This window comes from Trematomus bernacchii, unplaced genomic scaffold, assembly GCF_902827165.1.
Source record: "Trematomus bernacchii unplaced genomic scaffold, fTreBer1.1, whole genome shotgun sequence".
Lineage (NCBI taxonomy): Eukaryota > Metazoa > Chordata > Actinopteri > Perciformes > Nototheniidae > Trematomus > Trematomus bernacchii.
In genome coordinates this window covers 384,697-411,979 of record NW_022987707.1, presented here as the reverse complement: position 1 = coordinate 411,979, position 27,283 = coordinate 384,697, and the positions used below count along the sequence as shown (strand labels likewise).

The 27,283-nt window shown below is 43.1% G+C and overlaps 1 protein-coding gene and 1 long non-coding RNA gene across 2 annotated transcripts; both read right to left on the bottom strand.

Annotated features, from left to right (window-relative positions):
* Window positions 1-14: 14 nt before the first annotated feature.
* Window positions 15-24,340, bottom strand: LOC117490904 (NLR family CARD domain-containing protein 3-like). Its single transcript, XM_034140682.1, has 14 exons — window positions 24,166-24,340; window positions 23,038-23,142; window positions 17,328-17,486; window positions 16,201-16,305; window positions 15,640-15,718; window positions 15,258-15,486; window positions 13,311-15,114; window positions 13,056-13,229; window positions 11,147-11,320; window positions 9,956-10,129; window positions 6,427-6,600; window positions 4,696-4,869; window positions 767-813; window positions 15-640 (listed from the first exon to the last, which is right to left on the bottom strand). Exons 1-14 carry the CDS (start codon window positions 24,231-24,233, stop codon window positions 93-95), a joined length of 4,014 nt encoding a protein of 1,337 aa, XP_033996573.1. The 5' UTR covers window positions 24,234-24,340; the 3' UTR covers window positions 15-92.
* A 10-nt stretch (window positions 24,341-24,350) lies between these two features.
* Window positions 24,351-26,598, bottom strand: LOC117490909. Its single transcript, XR_004556713.1, has 3 exons — window positions 26,452-26,598; window positions 24,512-24,616; window positions 24,351-24,390 (listed from the first exon to the last, which is right to left on the bottom strand). It is a non-coding gene; the product is annotated as an uncharacterized LOC117490909 (long non-coding RNA).
* Between the last annotated feature and the right edge of the window lie 685 nt (window positions 26,599-27,283).

Sequence of the window (27,283 nt, the reverse complement as noted above, 5' to 3'; positions counted from 1 at the left end):
TTGGTCTAACTAACATCAGCTGTGATCCTGTACAGACTGAACTATCTGGGCAGCAGGGAGGACGTTTCTGGAACAGGAGGAGACTCTTCCTCCTACAGAGGACACAGAGACACTGAGGAACCAGACCAAACTGTAAACCCAAACCCAGCATAAAGAGGTTCAGTGAATGTGGTTCTGAAGGTGTGGAGGAGGGTCAGTCTGTTAAAGAAGACTCTGTAGAAGGAGAGAGAGCCAGCAGGATGATCCAGATACACTGCTACTCTACGAGAGGAGGAGGAGGAGGAGGAGGAGGAGGAGGAGATGTGTGTTTCTCTCTTATTGTGCCTGACAGAGTAACGACCATCAGAGCAGATCAGACTCCAGGACTGATCATTCCCTCCAAACAAACAGTCATCACTGGCGCCTCTCCTCCTGATTCCTCTGTAAGTCACTGATATAGTAACCCCTCCTCTCCACTCGACCTCCCAGTAACAGCGACCAGTCAGAGCTTCTCTGCACATCAGCTGACGCCAGTAATCAAACCTCTCTGGATGATCAGGATATGGCTGCTCCACCTCCACACATGTCACCTTCCTGTTGTTGTCAGACAGTTTGAGTTGTCTGTGTGCTGTGTTTGTGTCGAGTGAGAGTTCACAGGAATCTGATGAGAGACACAGCAGCAGTTATTAATCTATCAGCTGTTCATTTATTGACACTTTGATGATGAAGGTTACATTTGAAGATGGTGTCTGCTTTGTTTTCATGAATCAAATTAAACCACACTCACACTTCCTCAGACCGGGTCTCAACCATCGGACTCCACCAGGCTCCATCCTGAAAGAAGGGGGGGGGGGGGGGTCAGAGCAGCATGGAAACATGGACATTACATCACTCTCAAACACAGAGCTTTGTTATCCTCCACAGATGAACCTATATGTTCACGATATCATTTTAGATTAGTCGAACATATTATTAGCCGATAAATAAAGCTCATTAACTTCAATTATTATTGATCAGAAAATAAGATGTAAGAATTGATCAGTGTTCAGTTAGTGTTCCCTCAGCATCTGCTAGCAGCAGTCATGGAGTGTTTCTTACCTGGAATCTGAAGAGGAAAATAAATTAACTTTATTTAAAAGCATCTTTCATGCACAGCACTTTGGGTTTGCTTTGAGCAATGAAAGGTGCTTTACACATACCATTTATTATTATTATTATTAATTCACAGGACATCTGATAGTCCATCATTGTTTTTAACAGAGGGAGGGGCCATTTAGTGTTTTCAAAATAGGAGAAGCACTTCAGACTCCATTCAGATACAGGAGCCAGTGTAGATCGTGTCCATCAGGAGTGGGATGGTCTCTGCTGTAGGTTTATGTTGTTGGATGGATTTTGTGAAACTTGCCGACTAAGTAAATGTCCCCCTGACTATATTGCCAAAATGATAAAAGCAGTTTTGGTCAGCAAATTAAAATGAGCATTAAAATCGAGTTCAGAATCTAAAATGATAAAGATGTATTTCTTGTTGTCGTGTCTTCTCTGTAAACACAGAGCTGCTGTTATGATGCGTGAAAAAGGTAGGACCCAAATGCAGACTACAAAAAGGGTAAAGGTCTATAAACAAAAACGAGCTTTATTACAAAAGCTGATGACAAAAAACATGACTTGAAACAAAACGAAAGCACAAGGAAAAAACATTTACCGAAAAACTGACCGTGACTGACATGGAGGGAGACAGGAAAAACCAACAATGAACCGACAAGGCACACAGGGGAAGACAAGACTAAATACAGAGAGGGGTAATCACAAGACAAGACACAGCTGGGGTAAGGGAGGCAGAAACACAAGGGCAACAGGTGAACACAATCAGACAATCAGACACACCAGGGAAACTAACGACAGGAAGGCAAACACAGGAAGAAGGAACAGAGAAGACACAAGGGGCCGTTCTCATTTAATCAAATCCCCCTCTTCGACTCCTCGACTCCTCGGTCCTCCGGTAGTGACCCGGAAATTAATTTTAGTGCGCCATGTTGAAGGACATCTCATTTCTCTAAATGCACATCGAGGACCGAGCATCAAGCGTCGAGGAGGCTCTCTGGAGGAGCTATAACCGAGGATACACTGATGGGTCCTCCACGGTCCTCCACGGCTCCTTCGTGGATGCATTTCCGGGAACAGTGATGTTTCAAAGAGTCGAGACACACGGCCGGACTTATCTCAGCCAATGACAGCTCTGCATGCATCCCCTGGATATTATTTTATTAACTGCTTTCATCGCTTGCTTCACAAAATAAAATACACAACGGCTGTAGCCTGATTATGCTTTAGGAGCTGTAGGTGCGTGTGTGTGGTGTAGGTGTGTGTGGTACAGTGTGTAGGTGTGTGTGGTACAGTGTGTGCGTAGATGCAGCGGACAGACAGGTCTCAGTTGGTTTGGTGTCCTCTGCTTACTTTTAATACTTGTAAATACAACTTTTGGCCCGTCATTTATTTCCCTCATTGTAGTGACCAGAGAGGGGAGAGGGGGGGGGGATATATCCAGTCTCTGATAGTGTTACGTTATTATGAGAGTGCTCTGTTTGATTCTGAAATTGTATATATTTATATAAATATATACGTGTGTGTGTGTGTGTGTGTGTGTGTGTGTGTGTGTGTGTGTGTGTGTGTGTGTGTGTGTGTGTGTGTGTGTGTGTGTGTGTGTGTGTGTGTGTGTGTCCGCATTGTCTCATTATACCGCACTGTGAATGAATCAAAGTAAATATGTAAGTGGTCATGAACACATCTGTCCATCAGACAGAGGGCTGTGTCTCCTGTCATCATTAATGGACGTCTCTTTAAAATGACCGCTCAGAGGAGAGGAGTTCTCATTTCTCTAACTGCCTGCTGCTTCCCCTCCTCTCTCCTCGGCTCCCCTCCTCGGCTCCTCCGCTCGCATCTCCTGTGGGCGGGACTAAGTCTCGAGGATAGGAGTCGAGGAGGGGAGTCGAGGAGGGACATTTGAAGACATGAGAACGGGCCAAGGAGGAAAACATTTCAAAACAAAGGTGGAAAATGAAAACATAAATACAAAACCGTAACAGCTGCTGCCTGAGTCTTATCCACTGACTTTAGTTCCATTCAATGTTATTGTCTTGGCATACACACAGTGGAGAAAATAAGTATTTGATTCCCTGCAGATTTAGTAAGTTTACCCACAAAGAAATGACCAGTCTGTCATTTTAATGGGAGGTTTATGTAAACAGTGAGAGAAAGAATATCAAAAAGAAAATTGACATTATATAAAAGATAAAAATGTATTTGCATTTAACTGAGTGAAATAAGTATTTGATCCCCTTGCAAAACATGTGTTAGTTCTTGGTGGAGAAACCCTTGTTGGACACACAGAGGTCACACAGAGGTCAGACGCTTCTTGTAGTTGGTCTCCAGGTTTGTGAACATCTCAGGAAGGATTGTGGTCCTCTCCTCTCTGAAGATCCTCTCCAAATCCTGAAGGTTTTGAGGCTGATGCTTGGCATCTCGGAGCTTCAGCTCCCTCCACAGATTTTCTATGGGATTAAGGTCTGGAGACTAGCTAGGCTCCTCCATCACCTAAATGTGCTTCTTCTTTAGCCCTCTCTTGTGTTGCCTTGGCCGTATGTTCAGGTTTGTTGTCCTGCTGGAAGAACCGTCCATGACCCATATTCCTGGCTGAGGGAAGGAGGCTATCAGCCAAGATGTCACAGGACATGGCCCCGTCCATCCTCTCCTCGATGCAGGAAGTCCTCCTGTCCCCTCAGCAGAGAAACACCCCCAAAGCAGAATGTTTCCACTGACGGATGGTGTTCTGGGGTTATAGTCAGCATCCCTCTTCCTCCAAACACGGCGTGTCGAGTTGATGCCAAAGATCTTGATTTTAGTCTCATCTGACCACATCATCTTCTCCCAAGCCTTCTCTGAATCATTCAGATGTTCATTGTCAAACTTCAGACAGTTCGTTCATGTTCTTCTTGAGCAGGGGGACCATCAGGCGCTGCAGGATTTGATCCATTATGGTGTCGTGTGTTACCAATTGTTTTCTTGGTGACTGTGGTCCCAGCTGCCTTGAGATCATTAAAAGGTTCCTCCTGTGAAGTTCTTGGCTGATCCCTCACCTTTCTCATGATCATCAATACCCCACGGGGCCAGATCTTGTGTGGAGCCCCCGACCGACGGCAATGATGGTCATTTTGTCTTTCATCCATTTCCAAATAATCACATCAACAGTTGTCTCCTTCTCACCAAGCTGCTTTCTGGTGGTCTTGTAGCCAATCCCAGCCTTGTGCAGGTCTACCATCTTGTCCCTGAGGTCCTTAGACAGCTCTATAGTCTCACCCATGGTGGAGAGGTTGGAATCTGATTGATTGATTCTGTGGACAGGTGTCTTGTATACAGCTAACAAGTTGATTAGGAGTACTTTTTTAAAGGAAGATGAATCATTCAACCGGTCTGTGGGAGCCAGAATCCTTGTTTGTTGCAAGGGGATCAAATACTTATTTCCCACAGTTGAAGGCAAATAAATGTTTATCTTTTATATAATGTCAATTTCTGGATTTTCTTTTTGATATTCTTACTCTCAATGTTTATATAAACCTACCATTAACATTATAGACTGTTAATGTATTTATAAGTGGGCAAACATACAAAATCTGCAGGGGATCAAATACTTATTTCCTCCACTGTATATGTTTATAATACCTGAGGGCGTCCAGTCTCCAGAGTGGATCCTCCAGTCCAGCAGACAGCAGCTTCTCTCCTGAGTCTCCTGGATGATTGTAGCTCAGGTCCAGCTCTCTCAGATGGGAGGGGTTGGATCTCAGAGCTGAAGTCAGAGAAACACAGCCTTCCTCTGTGACCAGACAGCCTGACAGACTGAACACAAACAAGTTCAAACAAGAGAGTAAAAAAACAATAACACATGTTATTGAAAAGGTTATGAGTTTATCCATCATTAATGTAAATCGCAATTTAACTGGCTATAAGGCAAGGCAAGGCAAGGCAAGGCAAGGCAAGGCAAGGCAAGGCAAGGCAAGGCAATATTTATATAGCACTTTTCTGCACGTGGCGATTCAAAGTGCTTTACAGATTAAAAGCAAAAGACATTAACCTGTTACGCACGGCCCCCCCGGTACCGGGCGGATAAACGCGTCATTTGCAGGAAACAACGTCTAAGGAATCTTAATATTTAATAAAACTATGAATGTTTTATATCCATGTAACAGGAAGAAACTCAGCTAACTGATCTTTTTAATTTTTTTTCTCCAAAAAAACCCCACAATGCTAGCACTCAGCCTCTGAATTAGCTACGAGCGAAAAAATTTAACCTAAAACGGCACTTAAACTCACAATAACTCCCTTATTACTTATCCTAGATGCACAGCCAACCACTCGTTTTTGGTTTCCTGGAGACACTGAATCTGTGTAAAAAACCTCAACACTCAGTGATAAACATTTGCGACGCTATAAACGAAAGCGTACATCATAACATGTGGAGCTAAGTAGCTAGAAACGCTAACATGGCTTACCTTGGTCAAAACTGGTCTTCAATGGCATTAAAATGATACAAAAACGATGCTGCAGTTAATCCATAGGTTCATCCAATGTATCTGTGCCCTCTTTGAAATTATTTCTGATAATCCATAAGCAATAAAACTGCTTTTTAGTTTCCAAATGCCAGAGGGAGAGATAGCTCCACTCTGCTCTACATTTACATGCGCACAGCCCCCACCTTTTCTCTTCACAATGTGTGTGTGTGGGGGCCTCCCCCTTCGATTCTATTGGCTCTAACGGTCAGAAAGAGGTGTCAACCATCAAAATCGAGCAAGGGGGGCCAGAGATATGAAAAAAAAAACATTTTCACTCAAATCACCTCAGAGGTGGGGTGGTTTGGGCTAAACCTCTCTAAAAAGGTCAAATGTCACTTGTTTTGCATCAATCTTGATACAGGGTACTTATTATATGTTGTACTTTGGATTCCTAAAGCTTTTAGTCTACTAACCCATCATCCAAGGGTAGTTTTCACTATCTGTAAAAAATAATGTTTGGACGGACACTATAATTTACAGTTTTTTACTATGTAAAATCTGAATTTTCTTTAAAATAAAAAACATTTATATTGATTCTGACACTTCTACATCCAACTCACAGATGTAACCTTGCTTTGATAAAAGAAATTATTCATATAACCCTTTTAGAAGTTAGGTTGTAGTCATTTGTTTTGGGCATGTCATTTTCGAGCCTGAAACATGAAAAACAGGCTTGGTGCTTAACAGGTTAAGAACAAATACAGCATAACTACATTATTAAAAAGGCATTTAAAAACAGGCATAAAAAGCAAAGATAATGAAATTAAATAAATAAATAAACACAGCAGGTACAGAATACATGACTAAAAAGGCATATAAGTTTAACTTATTGATGAATCCTGACCTGAGAGATTCCAGCGTACAGTGTGGACTCTCCAGTCCAGCAGACAGCAGCTTCACTCCTGAATCCTGCAGGTCGTTGTTACTCAGGTCCAGCTCTCTCAGACTAGAGGACTGGGAGCTGAGGACTGAGGACAGAGCTTCACAGCTTCTCTTTGAGAGGTTACAGCCACTCAATCTGATAAAGAAAATAATGAACAACATTAAAACAATAACTTCAGGGTGTTCTTTTTCATTAATGACTGCCTTATCGCACATTTTTCCTTATTGCAAATGAGTAACTGTTTACTGCTTAACATCTGTGAGGCCAATGTTGACGAGATACTGTAGTCTCTTCTCCATTGCTTTTCCAATCAAAGTCTGATTAACAGGATGAGTGTTTTACATCAACTGTTGTTTATTAATGTTTAATATAAAAGAAGACTTTGCTTTTGGTTACCTGACTGATTAAAAAAGAGAAAGATAAAATAAGGTCGCTTTCACACCAGCCTTGTATAGTCCGGTTGAATCGAACCCTGGTGCGTTTCACCGCTTGGTGCGGTTCGTTTGGGTCGGTGTGAACGCATTCCTAGACCTCTGAAGTGAACTAAACAACTGGACTCTGGTCCGCCTAAAAGAGGTGGTCTCAGACCGCTTGCAAGTGAACTCTGGAGCGGTTAATCTCTGGTGTGAACGCAGTCCACACCAAAACATAACAAGCGTGGTATTTACGAGTCACAAGAATGCGGATGTCTTCAAAATCTTTAACGAAAGGGTCTTTCAAGACATCCACGGTTGTTCAGTTAAAGAGTGAAGCAGAATTAAGTGTTGAACAGTGTCGTGTAAAGTAAAAATGCTCCGTCAACTGTACATAAAAGTCAGAGCCACCTATCGTCGGTGAAATGCCTCTCCTTACTGCAGAACTTCTCTCATTATATGTGTTATAATGTTTTTTAACGGACGTTGTCTGATTATATAATAATTTGCACGGGCCACTAGTGTCTGTTGATCTCCAGATTAACAGCCGCATAAAAATAACCTGCCGAAAATGCCGATGCTCTATGGCGGAGGCTCTGGTAGAAATTGCCGGGATTTGCGGTTTTAACCCCTTAATGTCTGACCTCATCACACGTCTGTCTGCAATTGAGTGGATGTCAAGCAACCTCCTGCAGCTCAATGCATCAAAAACGGAAGTCTTGATCTTAGCGGCTGATAACATCGCCTCTAAGGTAGCAAGCCACCTGGGTTCTTTCAGTGGTAACATAAGGGCAAACATAAAAAACCTTGGTGTAACTTTCGATCAGTCTATGCTACTAGACAAACACATAAAACTTCTGACCCGTACGTGTTTTTTCCATCTCAGGAACATTGCCAAGCTCAGGGGGGTTCTATCAAACGCAGAACTGGAGATGGCTATCCATGCCTTTATTTCATCCCGGCTTGATTATTGTAATGCTCTGTTCTCCTGCCTCAACAAAACATCAATAAACCGGCTACAACAGGTCCAAAATGCTGCAGCCAGATTACTCACTCGGTCCAAAAAAACATGCCACATCACTCCGATTCTTTCTGCTCTGCACTGGCTCCCTGTCCATCTCAGAACCCAATTCAAGGTATTGGTTTTCACATATAGAGCTGTCAATGGCCAAGCCCCAGCCTACATCAATGACTTGATCCTCCCTCACAGCACAACCCGGGCCCTGAGGTCCTCTGAGCAAGGCCTTCTAAGGGTGCCCCGAGCCAGGCTAAAAACTAAGGGGGACTGTGCCTTTGAGGTGGTGGCCCCAAGGCTTTGGAACAAACTCCCCCAGACACTAAGAGCCTCTGCCTCAGTAGAGATTTTTAAGGGGCAGTTAAAGACCCACCTTTTCCGACAGGCCTTTGGGTCGTCGGAGGAGGTGAGTTAGTGGCTGTCTTTTATTGGTGTTTTATCGTATGTTTTATCGTATGTATTACCCGCTGCTGTTTTATGCCTTTTATTCTACATTTTATAGTTGTACTTTGAATTGTGTCCTGTGTACTGTACTGTAAAGCACTTTGTACATCCGTGTTGAGAAGGGTGCTATATAAATAAAGTTTTACTTACTTACTTACTTACTTACCAATGGTTGAACAGCATTTCGGAGCACATGACTTGTGTTTAACCTGTTAAGCTCTGAGCCTGTTTTTCAGGTCTCAGGCTCGAAAATGCCATTCCCAGAACAAATGACCATATCTTCCCTTCTAAAAGGGTTAAATTAATAATATTTTTCTCAAAGTAATGATAAACCTGTGAGTTGGATGTAGAAAAGTCAGAATCAATATAGATGTTTTTTATTTTAAAGAAAATTCAGATTTTACATAGTAAAAAACTGTAAATTATAGTGTCCGTCCAAAAATTCTTTTTTACTTATAGTGAAAACTACCCTTGGATGATGGGTTAGTAGACTAAAAGCTTTAGGAATCCAAAGTACAACATATAATAAGTACCCTGTATCAATATTGATGCAAAACAAGTGACATTTGACCTTTTTAGAGAGGTTTAGCCAAAACCACTCCACCTCTGAGGTGATTTGGGTGAAAATGTTTTTTTTTTCATATCTCTGGCCCCCCTTGGTCGATTTGGATGCTTGACACCTCTTTCTGACCGTTAGAGCCAATGGAATCGAAGGGGGAGTCCCCCACACACACTCGTTGTGAAAACAAACGGTGGGGGCTTCCCGCATGCAGGTTTGCACCAGAGTGAAGCGATCTCTCGCTCTGACATTTGGAAACGAAAAAGCAGTTTTATTGCTTATGGATTATCAGAAGTCATTTCAAAGAGGACACAGACACATTGGATTAACCTATGGATTAACTGCAGCATCGTTTTTTTATCGTTTTAATGCCATTGAAGACCAGTTTTGACCAAGGTAAGCCATGTTAGCGTTTGTAGCTACCTAGCGCCACATGTTTTGATGTACGTTTTCGTTTATAGCGTCGCAAAGGTTTATCACTGAGTGTTGAGGTGGGCACCTCCAAATTCTGCGTCTCCAGGAGATGCTAATCGAGGGGTTGGCTGTGCATCTAGGATAAGTAATAAGGGAGTTATGAGTGAGTTTAGGTGCAGTGATAGGTTACATTTTTTCGCTCGTGGCTAATTCAGAGGCTGAGTGTTAGCATTGTGTTTTTTTTTTTGGATTTAAAAAAAAAAAAGATCAGTTAGCTGAGTTTCTTCCCGTTACATGGATATAAAACATTCATAGTTTATTAAATATTAAGATTCCTTAGACGTTGTTTCCTGCAAATGACGCGTTTATCCGCCCGGTACCGGGGGGGGCGGTGCGTAACAGGTTAAAGTTTATAGTCCGTTTGAGTTTTGCCCGTGTGAACGCAAACCGAACCTTCTGAAAAATGAAACAATGTAACAAATAGTCGTCTGGTGCGCACCTGAAAACGGATATTAGGTGTGAATGCGACCTTAGAGAATGTAAATGAGCAGAATGAGAGAAAGAGAGCCCGAGCGGTGGTAAAAGATACAAAGTGAGTGAAAAAGATAACAATTTAAAATAATTTAAGAAAAAAAAAAATCTGACCTGAGAGTGTCCAGAGTACAGGGAGGACTCTCCAGTCCAGCAGACAGCAGTGTCACTCCTGAATCCTGCAGGTCGTTGTTACTCAGGTCCAGCTCTCTCAGACTAGAGGACTGGGAGCTGAGGACTGAGGACAGAGCTTCACAGCTTCTCTCTGAGAGGTTACAGACACTCAGTCTGAGGAGAAGATAATAAACAACAACAAAAAAACAATAACTTCAGGGTGTTCTTTTTCAATAATGACTGCCTTATTGCACATTATTCCTTATTCAAAATGTGCAACAGTTTACTGCTTAACATCTGTGATGCCAATTTTGATTATATACTGTAGTCTCTTCTCCACGATGGCATTAATTATTGCTTTTCCAATCAAAAGTCTGAGTAACAGGATGAGTGTTTTACATCAACTGTTGTTTATTAATTAATGTTTAATAGAAAAGAAGACTTTGCTTTTGGTTACCTGACTGATTTAAAAAGAGATAGAGAAAGAAGGAGAATGTAAATGAGCAGAATGAGAGAACAAGAGTGAGAGAGAGCTGTGATGAAGAATACTAAGTGAGGGATAACCTTTTTTTAAATAGTAAAAAAAACTAAAACTAATCTGACCTGAGAGTCTCCAGAGTACAGTGTGGACTCTCCAGTCCAGCAGACATCAGCTTCACTCCTGAATCCTGCAGATCGTTGTTATTCAGGTCCAGCTCTCTCAGACTAGAGGACTGGGAGCTGAGGACTGAGGACAGAGCTTCACAGCTTCTCTCTGACAGGTTACAGCCACTCAGTCTGAGGAGAAAATAATGAACAACATTAAAACAATAACTTCAGGGAGTTCTTTTTCATTAATGACTGCCTTATCGCACATTTTTCCTTATTGCAAATGAGTAACTGTTTACTGCTTAACATCTGTGAGGCCAATGTTGACGAGATACTGTAGTCTCTTCTCCACACCGGCATTAATCATTGCTTTTCCAATCGAAGTCTGATTAACAGGATGAGAGTTTTACATCAACTGTATTTTATTAATGTTTAATACAAAAGAAGACTTTGCTTTTTTCTACCTGATTGATTTAAAAAGAGATAGAGAAAGAAGGAGATTGTAAATGAGCAGAATGAGAGAAAGAGAGAGAGCAGTGGTGAAGAATACGGAGTGAGAAAGATATACATTTAAAATAATTAAGAAAAAATAACTAATCTGACCTGAGAGTCTCCAGAGTACAGTGTGGACTCTCCAGTCCAGCAGACAGCAGCTTCACTCCTGAATCCTGCAGGTCGTTGTTACTCAGGTCCAGTTCTCTCAGACTAGAGGACTGGGAGCTGAGGACTGAGGACAGAGCTTCACAGCTTCTCTCTGACAGCTTACAGCCACTCAGTCTGAAGAGACAAAATAATTGAAATAAAAACCTCTCCATTTACCCTTTGCATTAACAAAATAATCAAACATAATGGTCATAAAACCACATATAGGAGAAACAAAGTGTGACATTTGGTCTGTTGTATTAATAATGTTATCCCCTGAAAGCAATTATTTGAACTGAAAGAGATAATTTTGCATAATAGTTGGATTTAAAGCAAATGTACAAAAGAATTGCAAAAATGTAAAGTGAATAAGGAGTGCATATGATTAATCTTTCTAGGCTAAATAGAACTACTCTAAAGTAAACTAAATGATGTTACATAGGGTCTAAAAATGTAACAACACAACTGGGTAAAAAAAAAATTGTTTGAGTACGGTAAACGTACAAATCTCATCCAAACATAAACACACAAAATGGATTAATGCACCCACTTCAGTTCCTCTGGTTCTCCAGTTCCTCAAACTTTATGTTCAAAAAGGGGCTTATACAATCTGAAATCGAGATCATCCAGTATTCATACATGTTATTTTAGCTTATGCTTTTACTCAAGCGACTAACATACACTGCAATACCATGTCTAGAAGAGCAATTTGCGGTTAACCTGTTAAGCCCTGAGCCTGTTTTTCAGGCCTCAGGCTCGAAAATGACATGCCCAGAACAAATGACTATATCTTCACTTCTAAAAGGGGTAAATTAATAATCTTTTTTCTCAAAGCAATGATACACCTGTGAGTTGGATGTAGAAGTGTCGGAATCAATATAGATGCTTTTATTTTAAAGTGAATTCAGATTGATCATAGTAAAAAAATGTAAATGATAGTTTCTGTCCAAAAAAACCATTACTTATAGTGAAAACCACCCTTGAATGATGGGATAGTATACTAAAAGCTTTAGGAATCCGAACTATAACATATAATAAGTACTCTGTATCAAGATTGATGCAAAACAAGTGAAATCTGACCTTTTTAGAGAGGTTTAGAAAAAAAAAAACACCTCTTGGTACATTTGGATGTATTTGCCGTATATCTGAAACCCATTGGTCGATTTTGACGTTTGACACCTCTTAGTAACCGTTAGAGCCAATAGAATCGATGGTGTGTTCCTAAATCCATCTTAACATTACCATTGAGGAGTGAGAGTGATGCGCACGCAGTTTGCCCAAAACCGAAAGCTCTGTTACACTCTATATGAAAACTACTTTTATTGCCATAAATGTTATGATGGATTATCAGTAATCATTTCAAAGTGACACAGAGACATTGGATTAACCTTCAGCAGCGTTTATATGCGTTTTAATGCCCTTGAACACAACCTTTGATCAGAAAACAGCAACGGTAAGACGTATTTGCCGTTTTGGCCCCGTAAAGTGAAGTTGTGTGTTGTCTTTCCTGGCTTTCGCTGCTGTGATTTTTGGTTGTACAGTGATGACATTTATACCAATGGGATCTGTGGAATCTCAGCTTTCATATGTAGTCTGTGCAGATAGCATGAAGTATAAAATATCTCTACCGTGAGTTATGTGCTTAGTGCGTTAGCATTTCTTCGCTTAGTGCTAAATCAGACACTTGGTGTTACCCTTGTGTTTCGTTTAGCTAAAAGTGGTTAATATTGTCTGATAGCTGATCGGGCTTAAGAGGTTAACCCTCCCATTGGTACCTGCCTATCACCTCTCTGGGCAACAGTATATATACGTAACAATATATATATATATATATATTAGAAGGTAGCTTAATATTTTCATGAATCCCGACCTGAGAGTCTCCAGTGTACAGTGTGGACTCTCCAGTCCAGCAGACAGCAGCTTCACTCCTGAATCCTGCAGGTCGTTGTTACTCAGGTCCAGCTCTCTCAGACTAGAGGACTGGGAGCTGAGGACTGAGGACAGAGCTTCACAGCTTCTCTCTGACAGTTTACAGCCACTCAGTCTGATAAAGTAAAGAAACGTAATATGTTAAAATGATAAGCAGAATATTTATGTCATGATATATGAATGTTTCTGTACTCACAGAGCTTTGTTGGAGGCTTTGACCACTGGCAGCAGCCTCAGAAGAGCGTCCTCTGAAGCAGAGTATTTCTTCAGGTCAAACACGTCCAGATCTTCTCCTGATGACAGTAAGATGAAGACCAGAGCTGACCACTGAGCAGGAGACAGATTATCTGTGGAGAGACTTCCTGAACTCAGGGACTCTTGGATCTGCTCCACCAGAGAATGATCATTCAGTTCATTCAGACAGTGGAACAGGTTGATGCTTCTCTCTGGAGACAGATCCTCATCCATCTTCTTCTTGATGTACTGGACTGTTTCCTCTTCAGTCTCTGAGCTACTTCCTGTCTGTGTCAGCAGGCCTCGTAGGAGTTTCTGATTGGTCTCCAGTGAAAGACCCAGGAGGAAGCGGAGGAACAAGTCCAGGTGTCCGTTTGGACTCTGTAAGGCCTGGTCCACAGCACTCTGGTAGAGATGTGTTAATTCAGGTTTGGGTCTGAAGACTTTAGGCCGCCTGGAGGTTGTTGCTTCTTCTGACAGCAGGTTCATACGAGAATTTATACATTTTCGATGCACATGAAGAGCAGCCAGAAACTCCTGAACGCTCAGATGGACGAAGCAGAACACCTTGTCCTGGTACAGTCCTCTCTCCTCTCTAAAGACCTGTGTGAACACTCCTGAGTACACTGAGGCTGCTCTGATATCGATGCCACACTCTGTCAGGTCGGACTCATAGAAGATCAGGTTGCCTTTCTGCAGCTGCTCAAAAGCCAGTTTTCCCAGAGACTCCATCATCTTCCTGCTCTTTTTGTTCCAGTGGTGATCTGTCTCAGCTCCTCCATCATACTTGATGTTCTTCACTTTGGACTGAACCACCAGGAAGTGGATGTACATCTCAGTCAGGGTCTTGGGCAGCTCTCCTCCCTCTCTGGTTTTCAATACCTCCTCCAAAACTGTAGCAGAGATCCAGCAGAAGACTGGGATGTGGCACATGATGTGGAGGCTTCGTGAGGTCTTGATGTGGGAGATGATGGTGCCGGCCTGCTCCTGATCTCTGAATCTCTTCCTGAAGTACTCCTCCTTCTGTGGGTCAGTGAACCCTCGGACCTCTGTCACCATGTCCACACACTCAGGAGGGATCTGATTGGCTGCTGCAGGTCGTGTGGTTATCCAGAGGCGAGCAGAGGGAAGCAGCTTCCCCTTGATGAGGTTTGTCAGCAGCACATCCACTGAGGTGGACTCTGTGACGTCAGTCAGGATCTCAGTGTTGTGGAAGTCCAGAGGAAGTCGACACTCATCCAGACCGTCAAAGATGAACACGACCGGGAACTGATCAAACCTGCAGATTCCTGCGTCTCTGGTTTCAGAGAAGAAGTGATGAACAAGTTCCACCAAGCTGTACTTGTTCTCTCTCACCACATTCAGCTCTCTGAAGGTGAATGGAAATGTGAACTGGATGTCCTGGTTGGCTTTGCCTTCAGCCCAGTCCAGAGTGAACTTCTGTGTTAAGACTGTTTTCCCAATGCCAGCCACGCCCGTTGTCATCACTGCTCTGATTGGTGCATCTCTTCCAGGTGAGGCTTTAAAGAGGTCTTCTTGTCTGATGGTTGTTTCTGGTCTGTCTGGTTTCCTGGATGCTGTTTCAATCTGTCTGACCTCATGTTCATCATTGACCTCTGCAGACCCCCCCTCTGTGATGTAGAGCTCTGTGTAGATCTGGTTCAGAAGGGTTGGGTTTCCTGCTTTAGCAATGCCCTCAAACACACACTGGAACCTCTCCTTCAGGGTGGATTTAAGTTTACGCTGACACACTCCAGTAATTAGCCCTGAATGAACACACAACAAATCAGAGCAATAAGTCTAATAAATCCTTAAAGAATGAAGCTAGATCTGAACATACTTTGCTCCATCTCTTGAGACATTAGTCAACATTTATCCAGCTTGTTAAATCTTTATAAAACCCTCTTACTGCTCTGCAGACGGTCAGCCAGCTCCTCCTGCTTCATGCTCCTCAGGAAGTGCAGTGTGATGTTCAGAAATGCCTCTCTGCTGCTCCTCCTCTGCTCTTCATCCTCCACGTCCAACACCTCCTCATCCTCCCTCTGACTCTCTAAGAATTCTGGGTAATCTGAACTCAGAGCCTTCTGGATCTTCTTCAGTTCATTCTTCACAAAAGTGATGATGTTCTCCTCCAGCAGCTGGAACAGAATACATGAACAACACAATCAAACTAAAGGCACCAAACATCAGATCCATGTTGGACAGACTGACAATCCACTGATCTAAAAAGTTCATCTTGGAAATAATTGTGATCAGAATAGATGTAAAGTAGTTGTAGAACATGTACAGACCATAAATATGGAGTCCAGCTGTGTCTGATGCTGCTGGGCAGACTGACCTCTGGGAACCTCTGAGCTCTGCTGGTCCTCTCTGTGAGGAATCATGAAGGAATAACTCACATTATCTCCATCCATACAGAGACAAACACAAGGTAAAGGTCCTTGAAGTGACTTCCTGTAGTAGCAAATATTTATTCCTCCTGCTAATCCCAATGAGTTTGGCTTATCAGTTGTAGAATTTTACCAAATTTGTCAACTACTGAAAAAAGCTGACCTGGTAAATTACAAATGAATCACAAATATCATACCTATACCTATGTATACATGTCCAGCTATGCACATGTATACTGTTATGCACAGCACATTTGTAAAATAACATAAAATCAATGCAGGTCAGTTTTGATATGCTTCAGTGGTGCTGAAAATGTGGATTGAGTGCACATGTGAGCATCAGGAGAAAGGAGGGGTTTGCATACATCCCTGGGTTTACCTAGGCTTCGCACGGGGCACCAGGTTGAAGTAAAGGTTATCATCAAATAACTATCACTTTTCATGTTGAAATTGCAACTTCACCTTTGACCATCAGAGTGATGTCCTTCTTTGAATTTATAAGGATGATCCATAGACCAGTCACTCTTCATGGACACACAGCTGGGTTCAGGTTCTTCCAGCTTCCACCTAAAACACAAGATAGAAACAGGAAATAATCTGGAATTGTCAAAAAAGATCCTGTCCTATCTCTTCCTGACCACTTTGCCATAACCTCTGTGAACATTTTTTTGGCTCATGGAAAAGGTGTGAAGGAGAACTCATCAGGATTCAGGAGAGAACTTCAGTGCTAAGAGAATCACTGAGGACGTCATTCTGCAGCCGAGTTTATTGATGTGTGTCTGCTGTGAAAAACCAACATTTTCCAGTGATGGACTTCTTAAATCTAGATATTTTGCCCCGCGCGTTCTCATCATTTTGTTTCATGCTGGCTTTATAAACGTGGACAACAGTTCAAAATATGTAACTTCATTACCAAGGATTGAATTCAAATAGAAAAGGAAGCTCAAAGTAAATGGTTCCTCGCTTTCCTGTCCACTGGTACTAACCGACATGAATCCCAATTTGGATAATTGTATGAAACTCTTTGAATACATAATACTTTATGCAATATATGCATGACTGGTATGGCCTACAGTCTACGTCTACTACATCTACTAATGTTTAATTTTATGATCTTACATTTTGTTTCCTGTTTTATTTTGAAATGCCTTTTCTCATTTTGTCTTGTCTAGTTTTACTTCCTGTCTTTGTGTTTCCCCGCCTGTGTGATTGTCTGATTGTGTTCAGCTGCTGCCCTCCCCAGCTCTATCTTTGTGGATATTCTTCTGTGTATATATGTCTGTCTGCCTATAGTGTTCTCTAATTGAATATTAGCTATGATAAATATCAACGGATTACTTTCTTATCTCGGTTCAGTCAGCCAAAATATACCAGCAGAATAAAACGGCTGACTAAAAGACTTCCGCCAATCAGGATCATAAAAACCTTACAAGTGTTGACTTACAAGTGTATTAATCTCACACGCAAGTAGACGTCATTCTGTTGAATAGTATAGTCAACTACTAACATATACTAGCTGCGATTTTAAAGAGGATCTCTTTTATTGAGCCAGTGCGACACGTTAAACTCTGGCTTCAGGCTGAACACACCTTGCTAGTATAGTCTCTACTTGTATTTTCTTTGAAGATTGTCTTTGAAAACGCATTGGTTTGTGCATCGACCAGTCACTCTTTATTGACACACAGCTGGGTCCAGGTCCAGGTCCAGGTCCAGGTCCAGGTCCAGGTCCAGGTCCATGCTGCTCTGGGCTTCAAAACACACACACACACACACACACACACACACACACACACACACACACACACACACACACACACACACACACACACACACACACACACACACACACACACACATTTGAATACTTTATTTGGTTCCACAAATTATATTACATAAGACAGGGAATCAAATATATCGGGGCTAAGCAGCACAGAAGACTTAGGGGAACACATAGCATCTCATTCTCCACACGGCTAAGCTGAAACAGAGCAATATTTGGCAATTTGTTTGGCTTTTCTCTTTGACATTCCAGCAATTCTCAGACCAATCATGGTGCATTTATATACATGGCCAAGACTTCCGAATATGAGTATGCTATATCTACACTTGTACCCAAAGCTGGTTATCACATGGAGCAGTGGTTGGTATTTTATATACTTGTCCTGGAAAGCCTGGTCCATGTACAGGTCAAAGGCACAGCCTACTTCTAATATTAGCACCTCCCTGTGGTTGGTGTCAACAAAAACAACATCAGGTGTATTTGGGATGTTAGCAAAGACATCATTGGTCAAACCAAACCATTCTGGTAACACTCTAGTGTGCTTGTACATTGCTGCGCTAGATGGTAAGATGTTTTGTACCGCATCAGACACAATGTCCACAATACGGTCATGACGGGCTATGTACAGGCGTTTGTATGCATTACATCCATTTGTTATGTGTGCAATGGATTCTCGGTGTTGTTGTGAATCCTGATGGTTTAAACAGAATGGAGTGTGAATGTGAGGGTACCAGGTGGACAGATTGTACTTATGGCGCGTTTCCACTACAGCGCGCAGCCCGGTTTAAGAGGGCTGTGATGTCAGCGGCCCGTCTTTGGTTGCGTTTCCACTTGGCCTAGTACCGGCCGGCGGGTCCTAATTCACAGTTTTTCTGGCCTCATAAAATCGTGGGTCCAGGGCCAGAGACAACGAGGCTGAGTCGGGCTGAGTATGCTAAACTAGAGAGAGCGTCGCTGGCAAGGGGGCTACAACTACAACAAGATGGACATATTTGACCGTGATTTAATTGTAATACACGTTTCAAAATGATGCCGAAGTAACAACATACTGATACCGGTTAGTAAAAACCATGAATTAATGCTTTGTCAAGTCTGCAGACAGACGGCAGGGGAAAAACCTTATAAAATGCTTGTTTTCTAAATGGAGATTGGCTAAGCTAACGCAGTATATGCTCCGACCGTCCACACTCACAACAACGGCCTATACAGACATAAATAAAGCAGCGACTGTATTCACCATGACACAGGCAGTCTGTGGTTTGTACTTGTTTAACTTTTGTCCAGTTTCTGAACATATATGAGGAGCTATGAGCTCTGAGTGCTAACAGCTAACGGCTGTGTTGTTTTTCTGGGGTCCTCTGAAGATCACGTCACGGCTCCGCCTACACTGCGTTACTATAGATACTGCCCCAGTTCCTAAACTGTAATGGAAATGCGCCATAAAGTGAGCCAGTCCTAACGAGGCCCAGCCATACCGAGCGGGGCCGAGCGAGGCCGTGTAGTGGAAACGCGCCATTAGTAGGTAATACCTGCAGTCTTGCTTTGATGGTAAATGTCAGAACATCCTCACCAACAGCGGCGTTCTTAAACACTGAGTGTGAGACTGAGTGGTCAGCAAACCCCAAACAGGCTAGCTTTCCCTGTAATCTGAGTCCACACCAGTGCTGCTTGATCTCAGACTGCTTCATGCTGAGCAGAACCCTCCTTGCAGAGTCTCGGTGCAGTTCCACAGTCTCTTCCTGAGGTGTTGTGATGTCGGCCTTCACAACCACACTGGGGTCTGTGATCAGTTCATCAGAGACGGGGACTTCAGTCTGTGTGTTGAGTCTTGTCCATTTCAGCTGGACTCCAGTCCGATTGCAGAGGTCATTGAGATCTGGCCAGTCAGACCAGACCCCGAAGCCCTTGGCCTGAGAGTCCAGTTTCCCAGAGTCCTTCCTCCTGAAGCCGAGGAAGTTGTTCCGGTCTGCGCTGGCCAGGGGGATCTTCCTTCTTTGTAGATCCAGCAGGAGAGAGGCCCTGGCCATTTCTCTTACGTTGACATCATCATTGTTAAGCATGTGGATCAGGTGGGCTAGCCTGGTGGCTATGTAGGTCCACTCGACATTGGGGACACCCAGCCCCCCCTCTCCACATGGGAGAAAGATCATGCCCCGTGTGGAGTGTGTGTTGAGGCCCACCCACTTTCTGACCAACTGGACAGTTTTGTTTGTCATTTCTCTCAGTGCCTTGAGAGGGATGTGTACATTGGCAAAGAGATGTTGAATTTTAGCCAAAGCCACCTCTCTCACAGCCTGGAACTTCATGAGGACGGGGAGGGGGGACAAGTCAATCAGGTGGAGACGATGGAGAAACTCTGTCGTGAGCTCCTCGACCTGCTCCCCCCACTCGCCAGCGATGTTAAACCTGTGGCCAAGGTATGGGTAGGTCTCATTACGGGAATACACCTTAATAGGTTGGCCCATTACAAGAAAGGAGGGGGGCTTGTCGTTCTTGGCTTTATACCAGCGGTTGCCTCCACTGCGGCGCTCATGGAGTATGGCACACTTAGCTTGCTTCACCTCCAGCCCTGACCATTGGAGGAACTCATCAGTGCGTGCTAGCATGCCAATGATGACATCCTCCTGTCGTGACGACACCTGCACGTCGTCAGCGTATCCTTGAACAGGATTTGGGGACCTGACATGCAGAGGAGCGCACTGGTAAATCCACTTCATCCATTGGTTGAGTGCTAGGATGAAGTTCACGGCACTCCAGGGACAGCCAGTTTTTATTCCCACCTTCAGTGCAATCGGCTCTGTGAGCTGCTGCCCACAGATAACCTGGAGAAATGAACCTTGGTACACATTGGATACCACATTCACAAAAGGCTGAGGCAGGTGTATTTCCTCTAATGCTTTTAGCATCACCTCATGGGAGAGTGTACCAAACGCGTCTCTAAAGTCCAAAAACACTGTGTCGAATTTAGATGATCAATGTTTGAAATCATCTATTCCGGTTTTTAAGCAAAACACATGTTCGTTCATTCCCTGTCTGTTGATATATGCTTTCTGATGGGGGGAGAGAATCACAGTGTCCACCAGCCAGGGTAAGATGCGGGTGAGTAGGCACTTCATAAAGACTTTGTATATAGTGGGCAATAGTGAAATGTCACGCCAAGTGGAAGGATCATCTGGGACATTTTCCTTTTTTGGTATCCTGTGAATGAGGGCCCCTTTCCACGAAGCAGGCACCTTCTCATTGATCAGGCAGGCATTGAAGATGTGTGTGAGTGTCTGTGTTGACGTGGGCCTGGTAGCTCTCAGCGTCTCATAGATGACCCCATCAGATCCACTAGCCTTGTTATTAGGAAGAGAAGCCAGAACTGCATCCACCTCCTCAGTTGTAAAATCCTGGGTATCTGGGAAATAGCCTGGCTCTATTCTGTCAATGAAATTGTACCAAGGGGGCGTGGCCAGGGGAGTAGCCCTCGGCACAGTTTGACATTTGGCTTTATAGTAGTTATATACATTGGCTGTATCACTAACAGTGGGTGGGGTTTCCGGAAAACAGCTGTTATTTAAAATGATATCGATTGCCTTTGATTTGCGTTGTTGCCAGAGATATGCCAGCTTGTTCCTGGAAACTTTCCTTTGCTGCCGTAGTGTCTCTGTCCCGGCGGCCCGCAGCGCTGGTTGTATTCTCTCACGGATGAAGCGAAGCTGCATTTCTATCCATGGTATCAGCGAGTCAGGTGTAAGGTCCACCGGGAAGTTGGCAGAAAGAGGGAATTTCTTCAGGATTCTGGGGACATATTTCAGAAGCTGGAATCCGTACGGACGCGAGTTTCGTTGCGTCGTGGAGAATATTCCATTAATGAAAAAAGCGCTGGTCAGGATTGTCACCAGCCTGCCCCACTTCTCTGCGCCTCCGTGAGTAACAGCAAAGTTAGATCTTACCTGGAGCAGTTTTGTGTCCAGTGTCCCCCTGTACGCTCTTTCATCTCTCTGGAAAGTAGTCCACTCACAATCTGACAATAATCGCGCATATTGCTCGAAGTCTACACGAACATCTCCGGCCGGTGTTGGGCTTGGGTCGCAGACGTTCAGGCATTGTTTGTAGACTCGCCCACTATTCAGGGCTTGTTTAAAGGCCAATCTCAGCGTGGTAACGAGACACATTGTGTACCAAAAGCGTCCAGTGCATCTTATATCCCCACTGCAATAACGATGGCAGTTACAACGGGTGTATGTGAGCTTAGATGTTCAAAAAAGGTGAGCGAGTTCCTCTCACCACTCACGCGTGGCCGCTATGACACACACACACACACACACACACACACACACACACACACACACACACACACACACACACACACACACACACACACACACACACACACACACACACACACACACACACACACACACACACACACACACACACACACACACACACACACACACACACACACACACACACGCCAAGGCGAAGTGCGGAGGTATGAAGAGAGAGACGAAAGTATAGAGAAAGTGGTCAGAAAAGGAATAGTGTCTAGTTTGTATGTATTCAATACAGTGTCAATGTAATTGAAGAATGTGAATAAACGGAGGTTCTTCCCACGGCACCTGAACGCATCGTCTTCATCCTTTTTCCCCTCGAAATATCTGGACAGCTGGTTACCGGCTGACAACGAGCCAAGTCAGAAACCACCGGTGTGTATCCGAAACTACGGTTTCGGTGCCGAGATACCGTCAGTATAAAAGGTAACATTGGGGGTGTCCAGGTCCAGGTCCAGGTCCAGGACCTGTGTGATTGTCTGATTGTGTTCAGCTGCTGCCCTCCCCAGCTCTATCTTTGTGAGTAGTCTTCTGTGTATATATGTCTGTCTGCCTATAGTGTTCTCTAATTGAATATTAGCTATGATAAATATCAACAGATTACTTTCTTATCTCGGTTCAGTCAGCCAAAATATACCAGCAGAATAAAACGGCTGACTAAAAGACTTCCGCCAATCAGGATCATAAAAACTGTTTGTTTAAAATAAAAATTGCGTTCAGCTGAGGAATCATGAAGGAATAACTCACATTATTTCCATCCATACAGAGACAAACACAAGGTAAAGGTCCTTGAAGTGACTTCCTGTAGTAGCAAATATTTATTCCTCCTGCTAATCCCAATGAGTTTGGCTTATCAGTTGTAGAATTTTACCAAATTTGTCAACTACTGAAAAAAGCTGACCTGGTAAATTACAAATGAATCACAAATATCATACCTATACCTATGTATACATGTCCAGCTATGCACATGTATACTGTTATGCACAGCACATTTGTAAAATAACATAAAATCAATGCAGGTCAGTTTTGATATGCTTCAGTGGTGCTGAAAATGTGGATTGAGTGCACGTGTGAGCATCAGGAGAAAGGAGGGGTTTGCATACATCCCTGGGTTTACCTAGGCTTCGCACGGGGCACCAGGTTGAAGTAAAGGTTATCATCAAATAACTATCACTTTTCATGTTGAAATTGCAACTTCACCTTTGACCATCAGAGTGATGTCCTTCTTTGAATTTATAAGGATGACCCATAGACCAGTCACTCTTCATGGACACACAGCTGGGTTCAGGTTCTTCCAGCTTCCACCTAAAACACAAGATAGAAACGGGAAATAATCTGGAATTGTCAAAAAAGATCCTGTCCTATCTATTCCTGACCACTTTGCCATAACCTCTGTGAACATTTTTTTTGGCTCATGGAAAAGGTGTGAAGGAGAACTCATCAGGATTCAGGAGAGAACTTCAGTGCTCAGAGAATCACTGAGGACGTCATTCTGCAGCCGAGTTTATTGATGTGTGTCTGCTGTGAAAAAACAACATTTTCCAGTGATGGACTTCTTAAATCTAGATATTTTGCCCCGCGCGTTCTCATCATTTTGTTTCATGCTGGCTTTATAAACGTGGACAACAGTTCAAAATATGTAACTTCATTACCAAGGATTGAATTCAAATAGAAAAGGAAGCTCAAAGTAAATGGTTCCTCGCTTTCCTGTCCACTGGTACTAACCGACATGAATCCCAATTTGGATAATTGTATGAAACTCTTTGAATACATAATACTTTATGCGATATATGCATGACTGGTATGGCCTACAGTCTACGTCTACTACATCTACTAATGTTTAATTTTATGATCTTACATTTTGTTTCCTGTTTTATTTTGAAATGCCTTTTCTCATTTTGTCTTGTCTAGTTTTACTTCCTGTCTTTGTGTTTCCCCGCCTGTGTGATTGTCTGATTGTGTTCAGCTGCTGCCCTCCCCAGCTCTATCTTTGTGAATAGTCTTCTGTGTATATATGTCTGTCTGCCTATAGTGTTCTCTAATTGAATATTAGCTATGATAAATATCAACGGATTACTTTCTTATCTCGGTTCAGTCAGCCAAAATATACCAGCAGAATAAAACGGCTGACTAAAAGACTTCCGCCAATCAGGATCATAAAAACCTTACAAGTGTTGACTTACAAGTGTATTAATCTCACACGCAAGTAGACGTCATTCTGTTGAATAGTATAGTCAACTACTAACATATACTAGATGCGATTTTAAAGAGGATCTCTTTTATTGAGCCAGTGCGACACATTAAACTCTGGCTTCAGGCTGAACACACCTTGCTAGTATAGTCTCTACTTGTATTTTCTTTGAAGATTGTCTTTGAAAACGCATTGGTTCGTGCATCGACCAGTCACTCTTTATTGACACACAGCTGGGTCCAGGTCCAGGTCCAGGTCCAGGTCCAGGTCCAGGTCCAGGTCCAGGTCCAGGTCCAGGTCCAGGTCCAGGTCCAGGTCCAGGTCCAGGTCCAGGTCCAGGTCCAGGTCCATGCTGCTCTGGGCTACAAAACACACACACACACACACACACACACACACACACACACACACACACAGAGCTTTGAGTGTGAATAATGCCTGCTGAGCTCTGGAGAAGAGGACAGTCAGAGGTCTTCATCTCACCTCTGAGCTTTGGTGAGGCGTTCAGGGTCCCCACTCAGAGCGGGTTCAGTGTCCTCACAGGGATTCATAGCAGAGCCCACACCTTCACACACACACAACCACCTGCTGGAGAATCACACATGATCTCATCAGGACAGAGAGCTCACACACCTCCAAACTAAACACACTCATGAGACAGTTTCCATGTTGTTGGCTCTTTGAGCTGCAGCGTGTTAAAGACCCTCTCAATGCTCTGTGGTCTTCAGGACGGTTTGAAGACTTCAGGAATATCCTTCATGTGGATTATACTTGGCCTTAAAATCTTCCTCTGTTTTAGAGGTTCATACATTTTAAACAACCAACAGGAAACTGAGTTTGGAGTTCAGAGGAGGGTAAAAAATAAAGATGATGAAAATATAAGAAAATAAAGTTATTTAAAAAAAAAAAAGAACAAGAAATATATGTTCTGTATTTTAGTTCCTTTAATAAAGGAACACACTAGTGGTTTGTGATTGGACAGAGAAGAGTCTGCTTATTGTCCCGAGTCAGTGGTGAGGACCAATCAGAGCAGAGGAAGCTCCACCAGATGAAGCTGATGGAGGATTTCACTGCTGCACCTTGACTCAGGTGTTAGGTACTTTTAGCTTTTAGGTACTTTAGTTCACTTCATTACCTGCTACTTTATACTTCTACCATTCTACTTCCTTGAAGCAAGTATTGTACTTTAGTCTGCAGTACATTTATGTGATATCTTAAGATAAAAAAAATTCAGCCCTAGATTAATAACACTAAATATAATCACCAAAATATCATGCAATAACTATATATTAAAATATTCTGGTGCAGAATGAGTACTTTTACTTTTGTAGTTTAAGTATATTTTGATGTTTAAACTTGTACTTTAGTGAAGTGTTGAATAGAGGACCTGTAACAGATTATTATCACACTGTGGTTTCACTAATGTTTCTGAAACTAAAGATCTGAGTCCTTCGTCCTCCTCTGAGAGAAACCAGAAACCAGCTGCAGTTCCTCAGAGTGACCACTGGAGGTCCTCCATTCACTGTTCCCTGTTTAACTCCGCCTCCTCTTCTTCTCCTCTCCTCATCCTCCTCCTCCTCTCCTCTCCTCCTCCTCTCGCTTTTATTTTTGGCACATATTTGAACTTCCCGACTGAATGGAACACACCTTTTTTTTTGGTTTGTTGACGTGTTTGGACTTGAGTTTTTGTCTTTACAGTGAACACTAAGAAACAACATGTATTTTTCTCAGCTGGTGTTTGACACAGAACACCTGAAGAGAAGACTACAATAGAGAAAGAGTCCCAGTTTCATCAGAAACTACAGCCTTAATGTGCTCTGTGAAAACAGAAAACTTAGAAATATGTTGAAAGTCTGTCAGCTAAAGTAGTGAAACAGTTCCCTTTAAATGGCAGTTTATAGAATATATTCTAATGCCATCAGATACAGATATTGGCTGTAAGTACATTTTGTAACTTTACAGTCTAGTACAAGTACACTTCTTCATTATCAGGACACATGTAACAAGGTGAGAATACTGCATTAAGACGTTTGAATGTCACTGTTTAGACTTTAGATCAGAGTTCCTGAGGGGGGGGGGGGGGGGGTCAGGAGGGGGTGTTGATCGACCAATGAAACACAGCCAGAGTCTCTCAGGTGTTTCAGGAGCAAAGGCCCAGGTGAGCTCTCTGATGGCTGCTGGGTCCTAGTGCCTGCCTGCTGCCTCCCCCTCCACATCAGTAGCCGTCCTGACAGACTGACCCCCATCAGCCTGAACTCCTCTTCCTCCTCACAGGGAACTCTTTAAACTAACCTGCACTCTCTCTGCTCTCACAGCTAGGAGGCCATCTTGTTTCCCAGCTTTAAACAATCACACGTTCATCAACTCAAGCGTTTCTGCGACAACAACAATCAACAACGTCAACCAATCACAGCTCTACTTACTGAACTGTTAGCCGTGAGCTTCATCAGTAGCAGCCTCGTCTGAGCTTCATGAACTTCAGCGTCCATCAGACGAAGTGAAGTGAAGGCGCTTCCTATCCTGAGTCTGTGTGTGTGTGTGTGTGTGTGTGTGTGTGTGTGTGTGTGTGTGTGTGTGTGTGTGTGTGTGTGTGTGTGTGTGTGTGTGTGTGTGTGTGTGTGTGTGTGTGTGTGTGTGTGTGTGTGTGTGTGTGTGTGTGTGTGTGTGTGTCCTCGCCTCACTATGACAGTTAGCAGTCAGACTGGTTGGACTGAGTCTCAGTCTGTGCTGCGTTCACAGGATCAAATGTGTTTGTGAATATAAATATTGGGAAGGGATCTTTAACAGAGTTTCCTGCTACTCTAACCTGCAGTGCCTTTTATCAAAATATAGGAAGTCATTACTTTTTTGCAATTTTGCAGAATAGTCCAGAGTGTCAGATTGGACTCTTTGCAGCCTCTGTTGTGTAGAGTTCTGCTTCCTGGACACAGCTTGAATATATACATTCATTAAAACAACACAAACTGATCTCATCACTGCTCTTTGGTGATCTGGTTTTTCATTTGTAGAGTAACCGCAGCTGTCAGATAAGTGTAGTCCAGTAAAAAGTACAACATGTACCTCTGAGATGAGTACAGGTATCTGACTCTCATTTCAGGTGTAACATCCTCTCGACCGCCCTTCCAACGTGTGTTATCTCCACCATCTCTCCCACATTTCCGTGCCTCTTGCCTCACACCAACGTTCACTTTGTCATGCTGGGGATTGTCAACTTTCAGACTCTCAGACATCCATTAACCCCTTGAGCCAAACCAC

Excerpts from the sequence above, each read along its gene's own strand:
- LOC117490904 (XM_034140682.1), bottom strand. The coding sequence starts at position 24,233 with ATGCACGAACCAATGCGTTTTCAAAGACAATCTTCAAAGAAAATACAA. Across the intron at positions 16,306-17,327 it reads GTAGAGACTATACTAGCAAG|GTGGAAGCTGGAAGAACCTG; the intron begins GTGTGTTCAGCC and ends CTTGTGTTTTAG. Across the intron at positions 814-4,695 it reads TGGAGACTGGACGCCCTCAG|GATGGAGCCTGGTGGAGTCC; the intron begins GTATTATAAACA and ends CCCTTCTTTCAG.